Below are 20,669 nucleotides of genomic sequence, written 5' to 3'. Positions count from 1 at the left end.
TTAAAAGTAAAAATCTCTCTATAACCAATAAAATCGCCGATAAAAAAATTATAAGTCTCTATAAAATAAAAAATATATAAAATAAATAATATATATAATTTTAAAGTTATTAATCATAAACTATGGACAAATTTTAAAAAAATATATGGATCAACATGTAATTTTTTAATATTTTTATTTTTATTATTAAAAATTTAATAAATATGTTAAAAAATAAAAAGAAATATTTTTTAAGATTTTTTTAATCAATTTGAAATTAAAGCACCAAACAAACACTATGAAAGATAATTTATGAATATTAAAATGGTTGCCCTTAAAATCGTATGTATATAAACATTGGCACTAACGTAAAACCATGTTCTGTTCATAGCTCCAGTCGCACTAAAATTCCCGAAATTACAACCTTGTCCTGTGTCAACTTCAATTTCTCGAAAGAGAGAGAGAGAAAAAAAAAGAACAGAGACAGAGAGTTAGAGAGAGAGAGAGAGAGTGAAACTTCACAACATCATCAAGAAGACGAGAAAAAAAAACCGTGCTTTATTTTTTTTCCTTTCTTTTCTTTCTTTCTTTCGTGAAATGCTTGTGTCCGAGGCGGTGCATCGCGGTGGCGCTGCGAGATCTTGCGGCGTTCAAAATCCTTAATTTTGAGCGTTTCCGGCGACCCTTTTGCGAGATGGGTACGGGTCAGGTAAACGGTGGCGGCGGCGGCGGTGGCGGTGGCGTAAGTTCTAATAATGGTGGCGGTGGTGGTTACTGTGACATGAGCTACTATAACCGTATTTTCTCTTCGGGTTTCATTTTCTTCTTTGGGTGTTTTGTTTTCTTCGGATCGATTGCGACTCTTTATGGGTGGCTCGCTTTCTCACCCGCTGTTCATGCGGGTCTTTCCACCTTGGGTTGTCAAGAGGACAATGAGGGTTCTTGGTCAATTGGGATTTTCTATGGTGACTCACCTTTCACTCTTAAACCCATAGAATCGGTGAGTTTTTCTCAAAGTCTTAATCTTTCTGTTTTTATTTGTGGGGTTTATTGTGGTTTTTCTCACATGCATGCCTGTGTTGGTTTCTAATTTCAAGTTTTCATTTTCTTTTTTTTTTTGAAATGATGATTACTTCTTTTGGAGTGGAGGGGGTTTATATATTTATGTATATGTATATATGTTGGTATGATTTATTTTTGAAATATTATGAGGTTGGTAGTTTTGCTTTTGTTCTGTTGTGCTTTCCAGTTTCATCATCTTCATAAGAGAAATTAATTTGAATTTTTAATTGGGGCGATTTGTTTTGGTGTGGATTATTTTTTGTTCCATGGAGGTAGATGGATGATGGTGTTTGATTGTGTGCAGGCGAACCTAGGGAACGATGAGAGTGCTGCTTGGCCAGTAGCCAATCCTATTGTGACATGTGCTTCTGTTTCTGATGGTGGTGCTCCCAGCAATTTTGTTGCTGATCCCTTTCTTTTCATTCAGGTAACAGGTTCTGGTCCACCCTTTGTTCCTTCTTATATATACCTTGTGTTCTTGATTCTGTCAAAAGGTTTAGTCTTTCCTTTGTTCTGTATTTAATTTTAGTATTTTGTTAGTGAAGTCAACCTTTGCATTCATGTTGTTATTGTTACTCCTGAATAATTTTGAATAACTCGGTTGTGTCTTTAGAGTAAGGCTGAAAACAGATAGGCAAAATATTTAATTGTAAGAAATGGAATGAGAATCGAGGCGACTTGTATGTTGTTCTTCTTCTCTGCACGGTCTTTTTCTTAAGTACAAGGCAGCACATTTTTACTCTAAATACCATGAGGGATTTTTTGGTGAAAACATCGATCACTTGAACTGTGAGGATCTCAGTGCAGAACATGTTAAATCGGCCTTCTACTCACATAGTATTCGCCTTTTATTTGGGTACAACCAGTTAGTCGAATACTATGATATCCGGGTCCTTTAATGCTTTTGAAAAATACAAACTAGCCCTATAGGTTGGTTATCTAGAATAGTTGCATAATCTATATTTTAACAGTTAAAATTGGTTGACGTTGTTAGAAGAAAAAAATAGAAGGTCAATTGGATTTGATATTGCTTGTTCAGTTGTTTGTTACATGGATAATTAGTGATCATTAATTCATTATGAACCTATTCACTCATGTTTACTTGCAATTCAGGGAGATGATTATTATATATTCTATGAGACAAAGAATGCAATAACCATGCAAGGTGATATTGGAGTCTCAAAAAGTACTGATAAGGGAGCAACATGGAAACACCTCGGAATTGCTTTGGATGAGGATTGGCACCTTTCGTATCCATATGTCTTTGAGCATGATGGGAAGGTAATTTTCAATGTTATAGTTAAGGATGCAATGCATATGACCTTGTATGTTGTTCATGTACTTGCTAAAGTAATTGGTTTAATTAAATTATAATTGTTGTCTTCTTCATTTTCCTTTTTCTTTTGTGAATTGGCAGAAATATATGATGCCCGAGGGAAGTAAGAAAGGAGACCTTCGTCTCTACGAAGCAGTTAACTTTCCCTTGCATTGGAAATTGAAAAAGGTTCTCCTGAAGAAGCCCCTCATTGATTCCTTCATTGTCAACTATGGTGGAAGGTTTTGGCTTTTTGGCTCGGACCATAGTGGTTTTGGAACCGAGAAAAATGGGCAGTTGGAGATTTGGCATAGTAGTTCGCCTCTTGGTCCTTGGAAACCTCACAAGAAAAACCCAATCTATAATATTCACAAGAGTCAAGGAGCTCGCAATGGGGGCAGGCCGTTTTTATACGATGGGAATCTTTATCGTGTTGGTCAGGATTGCGGCGACACATATGGGAGACGGGTGCGTGTCTTTAAGATAGAAACTCTTACTCCTGATGAATACAAAGAAGTTGAAGTGCCTTCTGGCTTTGTTGAGCCAAAAAAGGGTCGAAATGCTTGGAATGGTGCTCGATACCATCACCTTGATGTGCAACAGCTGCCATCTGGTGATTGGGTTGGGGTTATGGATGGAGATCGTGTTCCTTCTGGAGATTCAATCCGGCGGTTCATGGTTGGTTGTGCTTCCGTTGCTGTTGCTGCAGTACTTATTGTGTTTTTGGGCGTGTTGCTCGGGTTTGTGAATTGCATTGTTCCTCTCAATTGGTTCATTCATAACTCGGCAAAGAGGAATTTAACCGTCTTGTCTTGGGAGAGAAATAATGTGTTCTGTTCAAAAGTAAGACGGTTTTGCAGCCGCTTGAACAGAGCCCCAACCTTTATCCGAGGTAAGATAAAGCATAATGCTTGCGCCAGGAGGTTTATTCTTGTTATATTATTTGCAGTGGTAGTTGGTTTGATGTGTATAGGAGTTAGAAATATTTACGGAGGTAATGGATCAGAAGAACCTTACCCATATAATGGACAATATTCACAGTTCACCTTGTTAGCAATGACCTATGATGCTCGACTATGGAACTTGAAGATGTATATCAAACATTACTCGAGATGCTCTTCGGTTGGGGAGATTGTAGTGGTGTGGAACAAGGGAGTCCCTCCGAAATTGAGTGATTTTGACTCTGCAGTACCGGTGAGGATTAGGGTAGAGGACAAGAACTCTCTGAATAATCGGTTCAAGATTGACCCATTGATAAAGACGCGAGGAGTACTAGAGCTTGACGACGACATTATGATGACATGCAATGATGTTGAGCGAGGTTTCAGGGTGTGGCGTCAGCACCCAGATCGAATCGTTGGATTTTATCCCCGGCTTATTTATGGCAGTCCGTTGAGGTATAGGGGAGAAAAATATGCACGAAAGCATAAAGGGTACAACATGATTCTTACTGGTGCGGCTTTCATCGATTCTCAATTAGCTTTCAAGAGATACTGGAGTGAGGAAGCCAAGCAAGGGAGGGAAGTTGTGGACAAGTTGTTTAACTGCGAAGATGTTCTCTTAAATTACTTGTATGCGAACGCAAGCTCGTCAAGGACAGTTGATTACGTGAAGCCAGCATGGGCAGTTGACACCTCGAAATTTTCTGGTGTGGCGATTAGTGGGAACACACAAGTGCATTATAGGTTGAGGAGCTCATGCCTCATGAAATTCTCGGAGATGTACGGAAGCTTGGCTGGTCGGAAATGGGAATTCGACAGGAGACAAGATGGTTGGGATGTATAGTAGGGAGAGAGATATTCATAGGTAGGTTCTTTCCAACTCTTCTTTTTCTTTTTGAGGGTATAAAGTCTTCATTCTTTATACTTGTACCCCAACTGTGAATTTTAATTTAGGGGTTTACTCCAAAATAGAGTGTTCTGCAGCAACCATGTAAATTGGTTTTAAATTGGCCTTTAATGTTCTGTTTTTTCAAATCAAAAGCTAGGCATAGAAAATTATTTCTTAGAAACTGTAGTTTAATGCTGAAATTTCTATTTATGATTTTTTAATATGTTTAAAAAATTAGTTTTGATGCAGAATAGTATAAAGAAGTTTGTTATTTAATTAAAAAGATTTTGGTTCAGATGTAGTGATATTGCTTCTCTTACAGAATGTACCTAATGGATGATGATCTTGCAAGACAATAAAGTAAGAAATACAACATTTTCTGCACTATTAATTTTATGAATATTGCACTCCTGTGCTGTTAAAAATTTTGAAATTTCATGTACATTGTCTGTTGTGTTAGTTGGATTCACTAACAACAAATAGGGATAAATGTTAGAGGGAATTACCAATTCGATCTCTTACACAAACTGGGACAAAGGTTAGAGTGAACAACTCTTACACTAATTTTTTACATCTTTACGTTTTTTTTTCATTCTACGTTATGTTTCGAATTTTATAATTCTATATAGATAAATTTTGTAATTTAAAAATTTTAAATTATTAATTTTTCCAGCAAAATTAAATAAATCTATCCAATCATTTAACAACAATTTGAATTAAATTGAAATAGAAAATATATCCAAATTGATATATAAGGATCGTTTAAATTTTAAAATAAATTGGACTAGATTGAAAAATAAAATTATACCAATATAATTTACATCATAATAACTTATATCGATTTTATTTTTTAAATTTATCCAAATCATATTATAAAAATTATTTTTTTCATTATAATTATACACATATCTCGTTTACACTATAAATAAGATATAATTTTTTGTAAACTCTTCATATCTCATTTGCAAATAAGATATAATCATTTAAAATTTTACTTATCTAGTTTATAGTTATTTCATTTACATGGTAGACTTGACATATAAACGATTTAAAAATATAGATACTCCTCAAATTACATATATTAGTAAACAAAATATTTAATTTACTTATTTATAAAAAAGTTCCAATATTGTAATGTTTAAATTTATTAAAATCTCTTTGCAATTTTTAGGGCTTTTTGCCCCACTCGAAAGGACTTTTCACCCAAAGAAAAGAGCATTGTGCCCCCACTGAAAAAGCTTTTCATCCCATTAAGGCATTAAATTACATATTTTCACGTACGCGTAAATCTTCTATATTTAAATTTTTTAGCGGATCGATCCTCTTGTTATAAATGTTCTATATTTTTAGGTCATTCCCCTTCTAATTACATAACCTCTCTTCTTTTGTTTTGTGTAATTTTCTTGTCAAAAAGAAGTTATTATTTACGTCACATTATGTTTCTTTTAAGACAAGGCAAATGTACATTTTTCTCCAAACCGAAAAGAAACCACATTTTCTTTTGCAAAACCATGAATACACGTATGTATTGTATCGGACTACCGGTTTTCATAGCATCTTCTGGTGTGTGCTTTTTTACCTTTCTAGAATGGTCCCTAAATTGTTCTTAAAATGATTTTTAGAATGATACACAAATTTTATTTTTCTAAAATACTTTTCTCATATATAATTTATAAAAAAATTTTATTCATTTTAAATTTTAGTATAACATATTTACTATCTTATTAAACTAGTTATTATTATTATCCATATTTAATTTATAAAAAGGGAATTAATAATTATGTTTGTGCCTATTATAAAAACACTAGTAATAATAATTGTTCTACAATTTTAGAGATTTTTTTCCCCTTTCGGTGCTCTATTGCCTAGTAAAGATAACAAAGATATAATATTCCATCCCATTCTTATTTTTCTTGATGCGATGTCCGAAGAATAAGACGAGTGGCAAATTCTTCACATAAAGCATTGTTGGATTCCTAGCCTCAAAGAATGAGAACTACAGTCTAGAGGGATGATTCCGTCCTTTGATAGATATTTTATTTTGTTTTTTGGACAAGAGAGCTTTATTTCATTGTTAAATATTTGAGTACAAAAAGAAGTATGTATTGAATATATAAAAAAATTATCTGCATATTAAAAATTAGAGCAGTTAAAATAGACTAAATCCATCAGGTCAGTTTATCTGTCAATTTAATGAATGGACTTTACCTCTAAAATTAAATTCGTTTAAATTTCAAGCTAAACGAGCTGAACCTGATTAATTAAAAAAATGATAGATTAAACGGGTGACCCGTTTATTTTATATATATATATTTTTTAAAAAAGTAACATTTTTAGTCGATATTTCTCTTGATCCAACCCGAAAATCTGACCCATCAAAAAAAGTATTTTTTTAAAAAGGTTTTTGACCTAAAAGTGACATTTTTTGTCAAAATATTTTTCAAAAAATAAAATAAAATGATAAACGGACTGACCCGTTTAACCCATCAGGTTAGCCATAAACGGTCCAGACTAAAAAATTATGGCCGTGAATAAAACGGACTTAAACGGGCTAGCCCATTTAACCCGCAGGCTTAATGGGCCAGGTCTAAACGGGCCAGACTAACCCGTTTGACAGCCCTATTAAAAATCAATCATCATGTCATATATTCGCATTGGTAAAAAAACTCAAATGAAGTCGACTTTACCTGAAGTTTATCTGAAAGCCGATAGATGAAAATTTAGTCAAATTAGTCAAATCATCTAACAGCTCACACTGCATCTGAATTTCTACCATTTGTATTATATATAAATAATTAACTTCGTGATTAATTTTGTGTATACATAATAATAATTTTTTGTTAGATAAATTTTTTAAACATTATATCACAAATTCACACTCTCAATATTTTTGAAAATTCTTATCCATTATTTGATATTGCTAATGTTCAGCTACAACATATTAAAAGACATACTAACGTACCATCTCAAGTTCTCAACTAGGCCTCAACGACATGTAATAATGATTTTATTTCAAGAGACAATGAATTGCGAGCCTTATCACACAGGCTTCAGCCATGGAGTGTGTCGTTTATGCCCAAAACACAATCTGGCCCCATCCCACATGGGTCTGAAATTTGAGGGTAGGATCCAATTTGGGCTTTTGGATATCCAAAATAAAATCTTAGATAAGATATGACTTACGACTTATAGTCATAGGTACCATAACGACATTTCAGAAAGTTAATAGTGACAGCAGCAACGACCAACAAACTAGATTCCAAACATGAAGTAGAAAAATATTCCTTATCCACTTCTGTAAGTACATAGTCTAACATTTTAGTCCCAGATATATTATTTTTTTATTTTAATATTTTACAGTTGTTAACACAAAAATTTGACCGTACAGATAGTTTGATTATGATTGTTTGATTCAAAAATGAATCATAAATGAATCGACAAATATGTATGTGGAAATGTCATAGCATGTGAATTGTTAGGCAGAAGTGAGAAGGGACTTTAATTTTATATTATTACGTCACATAAAAATTTTACAAAATCTACACTGACGTCAAAGAGATTTATAGAGTGTAAATATATGTAAGTGTTTGGAATTAAATTTTTTTTCTTTGTTCATTTTATTTTTATTATTTTAATTTTTTTATTTATCATTGGTAATTTTTATTATTTTTTGTTCGTTTATTTCACACTTAAATTTATTTGTTCGTTCGGTTATAGTTCTTATTTATCTCATTTCTTTTTTTTGTTATTTTTTTATTCTTTTCTTTCAAGCATTTTATTTCCGAGTTTTTATCTTGATTTATTTATCTTCTTGCTTTGCAATTTATTACAAATATTTCAACATACACAATTTAGATACTTGCGTTAAGTAATTTTTGAGTTGAAATAACTCTTTTTCAGAGAAGTCGTATCTACTGTTTTTCGAACTGAGATCTTGATACAAGCTTGATTTGACACCCTGTCAAGATTACCAAAAATCAAGTGAAACAAATTGGCACGCCCGGTGAGACTCTGGGTTAAGCTAACATGTCAAGCGGTGCATGCGATTACGCAATGGCAAATTAATAATGTTTGATAGAGCCTCAACTTCGACTGATATGTCGAATAATGATACTAGGAAGCCTATGAGAGGCCCCAAGACGAATGTTGTCCCATTAACAGGCACCTCAAGTCAAAAAATCAACCCTGCTATCATAGAGGAAATTCCATGGATTGTACTTGTCACGTGGCTCCGATATGGGTTGCCTCCAAATTATTCTCCACCATTAGAAAATCACAATAGAAGATATTTAGGAGGCACAACCACTACAAGAAACAATCCCTTGTACAATCCTACACCTCCTCTAGGTTATTCTCCAATAGGTATACCAACTAATTATAATCCTAGTATGACGAATTACAATATTTATCAATATCTGATAAATAATCTTCCATATTTGGGGTCAATTTTTATGCCACAACATACTTCAACAATGTCAAATGTCTTCTCGACACAAGCATAGGGGCAACAAGGTTGTCAATGAGTGGAACACGTACCTCGATTTTTCCAAAAATGTCAAGACAAATTCCTGTCGAAAATGACGTCTCCTAATATGATCAAATCCTTGGCCATATTCAGACAATAAATCGAGGATAGTCATCATGATTTAGTCAATAGACATACGCAACAGATGGCTATAGTATTGAATCCAATGATAGAAAATAATAATGCTATAATAGAGCAAGTCGCTCGATGAGTCGATGAAATTGTAGGAGCAATCAATGCGTGAGCATCTTTCCTATCTTTTCCTAGTGAATTTGCATCTAATTTATTGAGTTTAATAAAGAATTAATTATCTTTTATCCAATATGGATGCTATTTTGAGTCTTGTGCAATTTTGTTTATTTTAGGTAGCATTCGGCTGGATTTGATGGAGTTTCTGCAGCACAAGAATCAAAGGAGATGGCAGCGAGGAGCGACGCGTACGCGTGACTGACGCGTGCGCGTGATTTGAAGCTTTCCATGGCAACGCGTGCACGTGACTGACGCGTACGCGGGATTTGAAGAATTTCACAGCGACGCATGCGCATGACCGACGCGTCCGCGTGACTTGCGAAGAAGACCAGCGACACGTATGCGTGACATGCGCCACGTGTAGAAAACACAGAAAAATGCTGGGGGCAATTTCTGGGCTGTTTTGACCCAGTTTTTAGCCCAGAAAACACATATTAGAAGCTACAGAATGGACAAAACATGTGGTCTCCACCCATCAACTGAAAGACCTGCTGATTATTCTGATTTAAATTCAAAATCTTATTTTTAGGAAAAGATATTATTTTTAATTTTAGATAATTAGATTTTAAATTAATTAGGATTAGTTATAAAAAGGGGATTCCATTAGTTAACTTGGGATGCCATCAGATTGGAACTCTATACATTTTATCACAATCCTAGTTTTTCTCTGAACCATGAGCAACTAATCCTCCATTGTTAAGGTTAGGAGCTCTGTCTATTTGTATGGATTGACTTTATTACTTTTTCCATTTTAATTCATGTATGAATTTATAATTTAAGAATTGTTTTCGCTCTTTATCTTTTGAATTTGGGTGGAACGGAAGTATGACCCTCTTTCTATTTGAGTTCTTGTAAAACTTGGAAAAGCTCTTTATTTGAACAACAGCTTGAAAATAATTTCTCCTAAATTTTAATTATTTGGATTTCACAGGATACGTGACATATAATCCTCTTATTTTTGGGTAATTAGAATTTTTGTGGCATATAAACAGGACTTTGAACTTCACCCTCTAATTGGAATTAATTGACCAAGGCATTGGAAGTCGATGAATTTTAGAGGCGACTAGAAAGGTCTAAGGAATTAGGGTCTAGTCACATATAGTTTGCCATAAATTAAATCCTACATGATTAAAATAGTTAGTAAGAAAAGTTAATCCGGAAAAATATATAACTCTGAAGTCTTAACTGTTTCTCCAATATTTTATTTTCAACTTATTTACTTGCGTGCCTGCCTTCTGATATTTTCACATTCAAACCTTTTGAATATCTCAAAACCCTTTTCTGCTTGCCTAACTAAGTAAATCATTTAACCATTGTTTCTTGATTCATCAATCCTCGTGGGATCGACCCTCACTCACCTGAGGTATTACTTGGTACGACTCGGTGCACTTGCCGGTTGGTCTATGGTTGTAATCACCGCACCAGTTTCCTATAGGTGGAATAAGTGCCAATAATCCACCCGTAATATTAAACAGGGGAGATAACCCAAACATGGTAATAAATGAGGCTAGAGCAAATAATGTTGCTCAAACTTATGGTCAAAACATAACTCAAGCTGTCGAACAACTCTTAAATAGAGCAAGGTTAAATACAGAGGTGACAAATTAACCTTACTTCATATCTCCTTTTTCCGATTATGTCTTACAAGCTAAACTCCTCAGAGGAGTCAAAACTCTGAAGTCCCTCTCCAAATTTTCATGTGAGAGTGGAGAATCGAGTGTGGAGCATGTGACTCGATACATAGTTGAAATTGGAGAAATAGCTGGTAATGAATATTTGAAAATAAGATACTTTCCTTCTTCTCTCACAAAGAATGCCTTCACTTGGCTTTTGAAATTGCAACCCAATTCGATCCATAATTGGGCTCAGTTAAAAAGAAGTTTTTATGTTTAGCTTTTTAGAGGTGAAATGAAGGTAACGCTATCCAATTTGTTCACAGTAAAGAGAGAAAAGTAAAGTCAATCGATGACTACTTAATATGATTCTAGAATATGAGAAACAAGTATTTCACTCCTATTCCTGAACCTGAAGTAGTCAAGATGGCCATCAATGATCTTGATTTCAATATTCAAAAGAAATTAATAAACCAGCAATTTTTGGATTTTGCTCAGCTGGCTGATGATGATTGGATTTTTGACGGTTTAGAATTTCACAAATAAAGTCTCGTTGTAAAGTATAGTTTCTAAACCAACAATAATCCTTTCATGTAAAAATTTGTTTGTCACAAGTAACAAACTCCTAAAATCTATAAACCGAAGTATTTGAACCTCAGGTCGTTCTCCCTAGGAATTGCAATAAAGTGTCTTGTTATTGGTTATGAGTTATTTTTGAGGTTTTGATATGAAGCATGAAAGATAAATGGCAAGAAAGTAAACTAATGGCTAAAAAGGTCTTGACAAGATTTGGTGGTCAAGGATCTCTATCCCTATCACTAACCATAATATCAGAATTGGCAAGGATTAATCCCATTAAGTCATCCTCTAACTAGTAAAGGAAAGTCGAATGAGCTATATTAATCCAAGTCCATAGGTTCTAACTCTCCACTAATCTAATTAGTGAGAACTAGAGACAATGGCTCCCAATCATCAATCACTTGGATATTAGTAACTCGAGAAGTCCTAAGTTACCTTTCCAAGCCAAGAGCATAAAATTCTACTCTAAAATCCAACCAAGCATTTTATCAAATACTTGAAAGGCATAAAAGGAAAGCATAGTAAATTGATAACAAGAGTAAAATCTAACAACAATTATTGCAAGGAATTTATAACAATAATCAAAAGAAACACAATTATTATGAATTACCTTGAATTGAATGGAAAGAAAATAGAAGAGACAAGAGTAGATCTACAACCAAACATAAAAGCATCATAAAGGAAATTACAACAAAAGGATAGAAGAAGAATGAATATAACAACAAGAAATTGAAAGGTAGAAGTAGATGAGAGCAAAGACTAAAACCTAGATCTAAGAACTAAACCTAATCCTAATCTTAATCCTAGAGAGAAGTGAGAGATTCTCTCTCTAAAACTAACTCTAAACTAATCCTAATGAGTGTGAATGATGGAATCCTCCTTTGCTCTTCAATCCTTGGCTTTAAATAGCATTTTTGGCGCCAAAGTTGGTTGGGATTGGGCCCCACAATCCTTCTGAATTTGCTGGCCACATTTTCATTAAAAAATCATATACCAGCACCAACGCGTACGTGCACAGCACGCGTACGCGTCCATGGGGTAATTCGCAAGGTGCGTGTAGGCACCCGGTGCGCACGCGCGTCTATGGGCAAGTTCAATTCTATGGCTTTTCAAGATCTTCTCCACTTTGTATGCTTTCCTCTCACTCCTTTGATTCATTTCTAGCCTTTTCAACCTGAAATCACTTTACAAACACATCAAGGCATTTAGTGAAATTAAAGGTTAACTAATTTAAGGTCTAAAAGCATGTTTTCACATTTAAGCACAAATTAAGAGAGAATCACAAAACCATGCCATTCCATTGAATAAATGTGGGTAGAAGGTGATAAGATCCCCTAAAATCAATACAAGATAAACCCTACAAATGGGGTTTATCAGTTGATAATGTGCAGCAAAGCGAAAAACTAAATAAAGAAAAAGAGGAACTAGAGTCGAATAAAAAAAGCCTTTCTTTAACAAAAAAGTACATTACGTCGACTTTATGAGCAAAAAAGAGTTCCATAATGAACCTGCTTTTGCTACAGAACTAAAAGATTGACCGCCATATGTGTGTCGATCTCTTAATCCAGAAAAAGCAAACAACTTAATTTGACAAAAGCGGAACGCATATTCGACATGTTATTAAAAGACAAACAACTTGTACTCCTCAAAGGAAAGAAAATTCCAGCTGTTTCTGAAATCAGAAATAAAAAATTTTGTAAATTTCACCAAGCATCTGGGCATTATACTAATAATTGTGAACATTTTAGGGACTTAATACAAAAGACTATTGGTCGACTAAAGTTTGCGGAGAAGTCTAAAATGAAAGTAGTCTCTGATCCTTTCCAAGTCACATCAAAATTTACTGAAATAGAGGAAATAACTTTTTCGATCAACATGGCCTCTGTCGAGCCTATGGAAAAAGATGATTAGCTCGAACTCGACATGTTCAAAAAAGAAAGGCCTATCTATCCAAAGACAATAGTGGATTTGTTGGATTTTTTGCCAAGGCAAAGGGAAGAAGAAGGAAATATTGCCATATGTCCTCGATGCAGTGCTTTATTCAACACATTGATGGTTGCAAAACAAACTCGACAAGTGTACTGAATCGTATAAAGTAATACCATGGAGAGTGAATATCATTCCCACGAGGATTAATAGACTGAGCAAGCAATGATTAATTGACAATTCTAATTAGACAGATTAAAAACTATAGTTGAGAGGTATTAAAGTGTCGAAAACAGAGAGCTAGAAAAAAGCAAATATGAATTATCAGAAAAGTAATATGAAGAAAAGTGTTAAGGCTTTAGAGATGTCCACTCTTTAGAAAAATCAATCCTTATGTTTATTTAGGTAAGGCTTATAGAGATCCTTCACGATAAATCATAAGTAATCAAACTCCAATTTCTCGGCAATTCAATTTTTCTTTAACCGAATTAATCGCTAATTCCTTTGTCAATTATTTAAGAAAAGAGGTTAAGCATAATTCTGATTTATATTCACATAAGATTCAAGAGTGATCCTAGGTTTAATTATATGTCACTTATTCAAACTAGTTCTGAACCAATTGAAAATTATGAGAGTTGTAAGTCACACACTTTTTAATGCACTATTCTTAGTTAGATTAAAAAGTCATGAGAAAGAGTATTCAAGCTAATTCTAATATTAAATTTCCCAAAGTAATACTAGAATCCAAAACGGAATTAGAATGTTTTCCAACAGTTCTAATCTTTAGGTGAATAATGAAAACTCAATTATAAAATAGATCAATGTAAAAACCTCAAAAAAATAAAACACTTAGATTAATAATCCAGAAAAAGATGAACAGAGCTCCTAACTTTAACAGAGGAGGTTTAGTTGCTCATAATGCAGAGAAAACCAAAATAGAATTGTAAAGTATGATAAGATGTAAAGTGATGTCAGTGGAATGGTTCCTTAAAATTATTTATTTTCTAACCTTAACCTAACTTTCAAATTCAAAACAAAATCAAATAAAATATTTCCTAATTAATCTTTAAAAAGTGATCTTCTCCTTGTAATTAGAATTCAAAACTTGACAATTGCTTGCTTGAAATAATGGGCCATGCAATTGATCTTTGGCTTGGAGAGTTGGCATAACACTTGGTGAAAGTGGAATAGAATGCCAAGGTGCTTTGGTTGTCACTGGAGCTTGTCTCAAGGAAGTGAGGCATGGACGTGGCATTTGGTGGAGTTGGCGTGGCACTTGGTGAAGGTGGTGCGACACGCCCATGTGTTGGCGTCTTGGGAGGCTTCCTGGTTTTTGGCCCAACGTGCCACTTGAGAGAGTGGCGTGGCACACCCATTCATGGAGGGAAGTCGAGGGCATGGCACGCTGGTGGACTTGGTGTGGCACGCCAGGGGTGCCTTGGTCCCTGGACGTGTCTTCAAGACTTTGCGTGGCACGCCATTAGGAGTGCATGGCACGCCCTCTTCCTTGGGAGTTGTTTGATCTTGGCGTGGCACGCCCTTGGTGTGACTTGAGGATGTTGCACACCCGTTTTGGGGGCCTTCAAAGGCGTGGCATGTCGGTTGTGGGAACTATTTTTACAAGCTGAAAGGTGCTGGTTGTGCATGGCTCAAACTGAACGTCCACTATTGACATATTCACTGTTGACTTATGTATATCATTTTGAAGCTCTGGATGTTAGCTTTCTAACGCCGCTGGAACTGCTCCATTTGGACCTCTATAACTCATGTTATACTCGCTTGAGTATGAAGAGGTCAGGATTGATAATATTTACAAATTCTCTTCAAAGGCGTTGCACTTTCCTGGGGCTTTTCTGCTTGTTCCTCTTTTTCTTTGGCCTTGCCTAAAATATTTTAACAATCTTCTAAATATATCAAAGATCAAAATAACTCCACATAAAATCAATTAAGTCACAAGAATCTCCATTATAATGAGAAAATCACTAATTTTATTCAAAAGAATGATAAAGAGAAATAACTAAGGATGCTCATGCATCACACATCAGCTGCTAAGGCCTTTAACTCTTATAAAGAGAGCAGAGAACGGGTTTACCAAGAGGAATTGAGGCAAGCCCAATTAAAGTTGGCAAAAAAGAGTTGAAACTCGTCTAGCGTGCATGTTAAGCAACAGATGCATACTGTCGTCAGAGTCAATTAGAAACCTCAAGGAGTATCAAACCAGACTAGAGTTCCTCCTGCTAAAATGTCGAATAATAAATGGGTACAAAACAATGCTCCAAGCTACTCAAGGAATTAAAATTCAACGTTTCTAAAGGTGGTTTTAGAAATTGGGCTGGGAATCAAAGAGGGGTGCCTCTCGACGAGGGGCATAGGGGAGAGGCAAAGGTCGAACCTGATCTAGGAGGAGGATAAAACACCCTCAGTGATCAAGAGCCAAGATTAAAAAAATGAGTCGAAGAAAACTTCATTAACCAAACCAACTCCCAAAGAAAAAGAAGAGGAGGAATCGTTGACAGAAATATTCGACTCAGTATTTGAAGACGACTTAGATGTGATGTTTGGAGAAGCTGATTTTGGATATGTGACTATGGTATCTGTTCTCCCTTTCGACTTCCAAAGCAACCCTGAAGGGCTTTGGAATAGTTTTGAAGGAGATTGTGATGATGCCATCCTAGGAGACGAATGCAGGTTTGTCAAGGATGGATTGATTAAAGATGGTTTGTTTGAGAAAACTTGATGAAATCACCAAAGGTCATTTTCGACCTTTGCACATTAAAGCTAAGGTCGAAGGACTTATGGTCAATCATATCCTAGTGGATAGAAGAGCAATGATTAATTTGTTTCCTAAAAGTATGCTACCTTTATTCCAAAAGACAGTCAAAGATCTGATAAAAACAAATTTAGTTGTCATTGGGTTCAATGATAAGTCAAAAACTGCCTTGGGAATGATTCCACTCAAGGTCAAGGTAGGGAGTGTCAAACGACCAACATTGTTTATAGTAGTACCCACCAAAGCAACTTTTAACATGTTGTTGGAAAGAAATGGGATCCATGGAGTAGGGGAAATACCTTGGACTCTGCACTAGAAATTGGTGCTTTAGGATGAAGACGGGAGGATTGAAGAGATCGAAGCTAATGACAGCCCTTACTATGTCGAACAGATGAATGTTAGCTTCAAGGAATATCATACTAGTGTTTGACCATTAAATATTGATATGAGCACCTTCGACCCCACTTTATGTAGGGCCTTATGACATGAAGTTGGTCCCTAAGGCGAGGGATAACTTGGCCACAAAATCCACTTGATGGATATATCGAGCCATTGGACTCGATTCTCAGCCTATATGGCTGAGAAGAAGGAGCACACTATATTGTATATATGATATCGGCCCTTTAGGGTTCGAAAAATATGATTTATTTTTAGAAGGTTTACACAATAAAAAAGTTAAAGTACAAGATCCTCTTGATGAAGTCGTGATTGGTGGAGAGGGTTGAGTTACTTATGTAAGCAAGTGCTTAGATCCCGATTTCAAAAAGGAGTTAATAAAGGTATTGGAGAAATACCAACATTGTTTTGCTTGGTAATATGAAGAGATTCCTGGATTGGATAGATCTCTAGTCAAGCATAAGCTTCCTATCCTTGAGGATGCTCAACCTATTAAGCAAGCTTCAAGACATTTTGCTCCTGAAATCATGAAAATATCAAAGAGGAGATTGAACGATTGTTGAAAGCTGGATTCATTCGAACAACCAGGTATCTCGAATGAATTTCTAATATTGTGCCTGTAATTAAGAAAAATGGAAAACTAAGAGTGTGTATTGATTTAAGGGATTTGAATATAGCTTTCCCAAAGGATGAGTATCACTGCCAACTACAGAAATGTTAATCGACTCTGCACCAGGAAGCGAACTTCTGAGCTTCATCGATGGAAATTCCAAATATAATTAAATATTCATTTCCCAAGAGGACATGTTAAAGTCGGCGTTTCGATTCCCAGGAGCTATCAGTACTTACGAATGGCTAGTCATGCCGTTTGGTTTAAAGGATGAAGGGGCAATGTTACAAATAGCAATGAACTCGATTTTTCATGATTTCATTAGTAAGTTCATGGAAATTTATATTGATGATGTGGTTGTGAAGTCCGAGTCGAAACAATCTCATTTAAATAATTTAGAGACTACTTTTAAGAGAATGAGACACTATCGACTGAAAATAGATCCATTAAAATGTGCTTATGGTATATCTGTAGGAAATTTTATTGGATTTATAGTGCAAAAAAAAAGGGAGTAGCCATCGACACTAACAAGTGCAAGGCTATTTTTGACTCACCACCGCCTGAGAGCAAGAAGAAACTCCAATCTTTCTTGGGTAAAGTAAATTTTCTTCGACGTTTTATTTTGAACCTATTAGGTTAAACGAAGGTATTTACTCCATTTTTGAAATTGAAACAGGGAGAAAAGTTCAAATGGGAGGACGAGCATCAAGAGGCATTCGACTAGATAAATCAATATTTGACTTCACCACCGATCCTAGCGCCTATCAAGCAAAGTTGACCATTGAAATTATATATAGATGCATTAGAAACAACATTAGGGAGCATGTTGGTCCAGGAAGATGAAGATGTTAACGAAAGAGTAGTTTACTATTCAAGAAACAACTCCTGTGCCACTCGCCACCACGTCATTCTCTCTCTTCAGGCGCGGCGTCCTTTCCCTCTCCACTCCTGGCCTCCTGAGTCTGCGTGTTTGCTTTCATCTCCTTGCTACTCGCCGCGTTGCATCCCACTGCTCCACCATCTCTTCGCTGCTCGTTGTCTACTGTAGAGCATCGCTGGTGACGCTACAACAGCCACTGGTTCTTCCAGTCCACTTCCTCCTTCCAATCAACTTGACTTTAGGTTAGATTTTCTCTCCTTCTATGTATCTGAAGCAATTAGATATATAGGGTTTATAATTAAGAAATAGTTAGGGTTTGATTTTATTAATTATAATTTCTGCGATTTTGAGTTGCTGGATTTTGTTAATTTCTAGTTTTCTACATTTACTTATTTTGCTTGTTTTGAGTTGATTTTGTGATTCAATTTGAGTTTAAAACTCTGATTATGTAGTTCTGAGTTGCTGGGTTTATTTACTGATTTTGTTAATTTGAGTTTGCCTGTTTTGATTTTGTTAATTTATTTTTGTTTGTACTGATTTTGTTAATTTATTTCTGATTTTGTTAATTTATTTTTGCTTGTACTGATTTTGTTAATTCATTTCTGCATGTACTGATTTTGTAATTTAATTTATTAATAATTCTGAGTTGATTTTGGGCTGCTGGGTTTAATTCATTTCGGCTTGTTTTGAGTTGATTTTGTGATTCAATGTTAATCTCTGGTTGCATGATTCTGAGTTGTTGGATTCAATTTGCTTGTTCTGAGTTGATTCTGTGATTTATTGTTTATGTATTGATTTTTAATTTAGTGTTTCTGTATCAAATCTTACTATATAGGATGGATAGTTTTAGCTCAACTCCTATTGAAAATAATAATGAGACAGAACCAACTCAAGATGATGAGGGTCAAGCAATTGAAGCACATGTTCAAGGAACACAAGAGGTAGGACAAGAAGAAACATAAGAGGGAGGACAAAAAGTTAGTCAAAGTGTGCAAAATAGTCCTAACAAAAAAGGATTAACTTCTGAGGCTTGAAAACATTTTAGGAGGGAGCAAATAGATGGAAAGTGGAAGGCAATATGTAAATATTGCGAAAGAAAGATTGGAGGTGACACGAAGCAAGGAATTAAGCACTTGCATGATCACATTAGAATTTGTCTGATTCGTACTGTTAGGGGACCAAAGCAATCAATATTAAAAACAGTGCAGCAATCATCAGGTTCGACAGGAACGGGAAGGCCAACGGATTCACTTTTGGTTGGAAACTTCACATTTAGTCAAGAGGGAGCACGACGAGCACTTACAAAATGGGTTGTTAGGGATGAACACCCTATGTCATTTATTGAACAAGTGGGTTTTCATAAGTTTATGGTTGAGACTCAACCTTTGTTTAAATTTATACAAGAAATACATTGTGAAGTGATGTTGAGAAGATGTATGAAGCTGAAAAGGTAAAGCTTCTAAAATTGTTGGGAAAAAATTCAAGCCGCATTGCTATTACTACTGACATGTGGAGTGCCGATTGTCAAAACAAAGGCTATATGGCGATTACGGCTCACTTTATTGATCATGATTGGAACTTGCAAAGTCGGCTTGTGAGGTATTATTCTAATTTGTTTGTGCTTTTAGTTTCTTTTATATATTTGAGTTAATAATGTCATGATTGTTTATTATATTTACGTTACTTTAGGTTTGCATACGTGCCTGCACCCCATACTGCTGATGTTCTTAGTGATGTTTTGATAAATTTCTTGTATGATTGGAACATAGATAGAAAATTGTTAACTTTAACGGTTGGTAATTGTAGTACAAATGATGCCATGATTCATCTTGTGCTTGATAAGATTTCACCATCTAATTTTATTAAGAGAGGAGAATTTTTCACATGCGTTGTTGTGCTCACATTGTTAATTTGATTGTGAAAGATGGCATGAATGCAATATATGTTTCCATTGAAAAAATCAGAGAGAGTGTTTCGTTTTGGGTTGCAACATAGAAGAGGGAAGAAAAATTTAAAGAGACTTGTAGGCAGTTGAATATTAATTATAGGAAAAACCTTGTACTTGATTGTAGAACTAGACGGAATTCAACTTATTTGATGCTTGCTTCTGCATTGCCATATAGAGAAATTTTTGAGCGTTTAAGACACCGTGAACCTCTATATAAATATGTACCATCTGATGATGAGTGAGAAATGGCAAATGAACTTGCTGATAAATTAGAAGTCTTTTATAGTGTGACTGAATTGTTCTCTGGCACTTTATATCCAACCACAAATTTATTCTTTCCTAAAGTGTGTGAAATGAGATTGACATTGAATGAATGGCTGGTTAGTTCCAATGACATGATTCATAGAATGGCAACAAATATGATTAGTAAGTTTGAAAAGTATTGGGATCAAATTAATAAAGTCATAGCTGTGGGAGCTATCTTAGACCCTAAATATAAGATGAAGTTATTTTTCCTAAAATATATGAATCTCTAAGCGAGTTTCAATTGAGCAAGGTCAAGAAAATGATGGAAGAATTAGTATGTGAATATCAACTCAAGACTAGGGTTAAAAGAAGAGCTCCAAATGATGCTAGTTCAGCTTCTACTTTGAATGTTGGAGATGATGATGGATCTTCAAAGAGAAAATTTAGTTCTATTTACTTGCATTTTGTGGAAGATACATCTGAAGACTGTGTTGCAAAAACTGAGTTGGATTTCTATTTGGAAGAGAGTGTTATGGTTGATAAAACAAATTTGAAAAAATTTGACATTTTGGGCTGTTGGAAAAATATTGGAGTGAAATATCCAACCTTACAAAAGATTGCAAGAGATTTTTTGGCCATTCCCATTTCCACTACTGCCTCCGAGTCCGCTTTTAGTACCGGTGGTCGAGTTTTACATCGACATCGCAATAAATTGCATTATAAACTTGTTGAGACGTTAAT

General features: G+C 35.0%; 1 protein-coding gene across 1 annotated transcript; it reads left to right on the top strand.

Annotated features, from left to right (window-relative positions):
• Positions 1–372: 372 nt before the first annotated feature.
• LOC107466705 (glucosamine inositolphosphorylceramide transferase 1) lies at positions 373–4,483 on the top strand. Its single transcript, XM_016085712.3, has 4 exons — positions 373–979; positions 1,346–1,468; positions 2,155–2,322; positions 2,459–4,483. The coding sequence occupies exons 1-4, from the start codon at positions 674–676 to the stop codon at positions 4,139–4,141; spliced, it is 2,280 nt and encodes a 759-aa protein (XP_015941198.1). The 5' UTR covers positions 373–673; the 3' UTR covers positions 4,142–4,483.
• The last annotated feature ends 16,186 nt before the right edge of the window (positions 4,484–20,669 follow it).

This window comes from Arachis duranensis, chromosome 9 (genome assembly GCF_000817695.3).
Source record: "Arachis duranensis cultivar V14167 chromosome 9, aradu.V14167.gnm2.J7QH, whole genome shotgun sequence".
NCBI lineage: Eukaryota > Viridiplantae > Streptophyta > Magnoliopsida > Fabales > Fabaceae > Arachis > Arachis duranensis.
The sequence above is the reverse complement of the archived record's forward strand: the minus strand, read 5'-3'. Positions and strand labels throughout refer to the sequence as shown.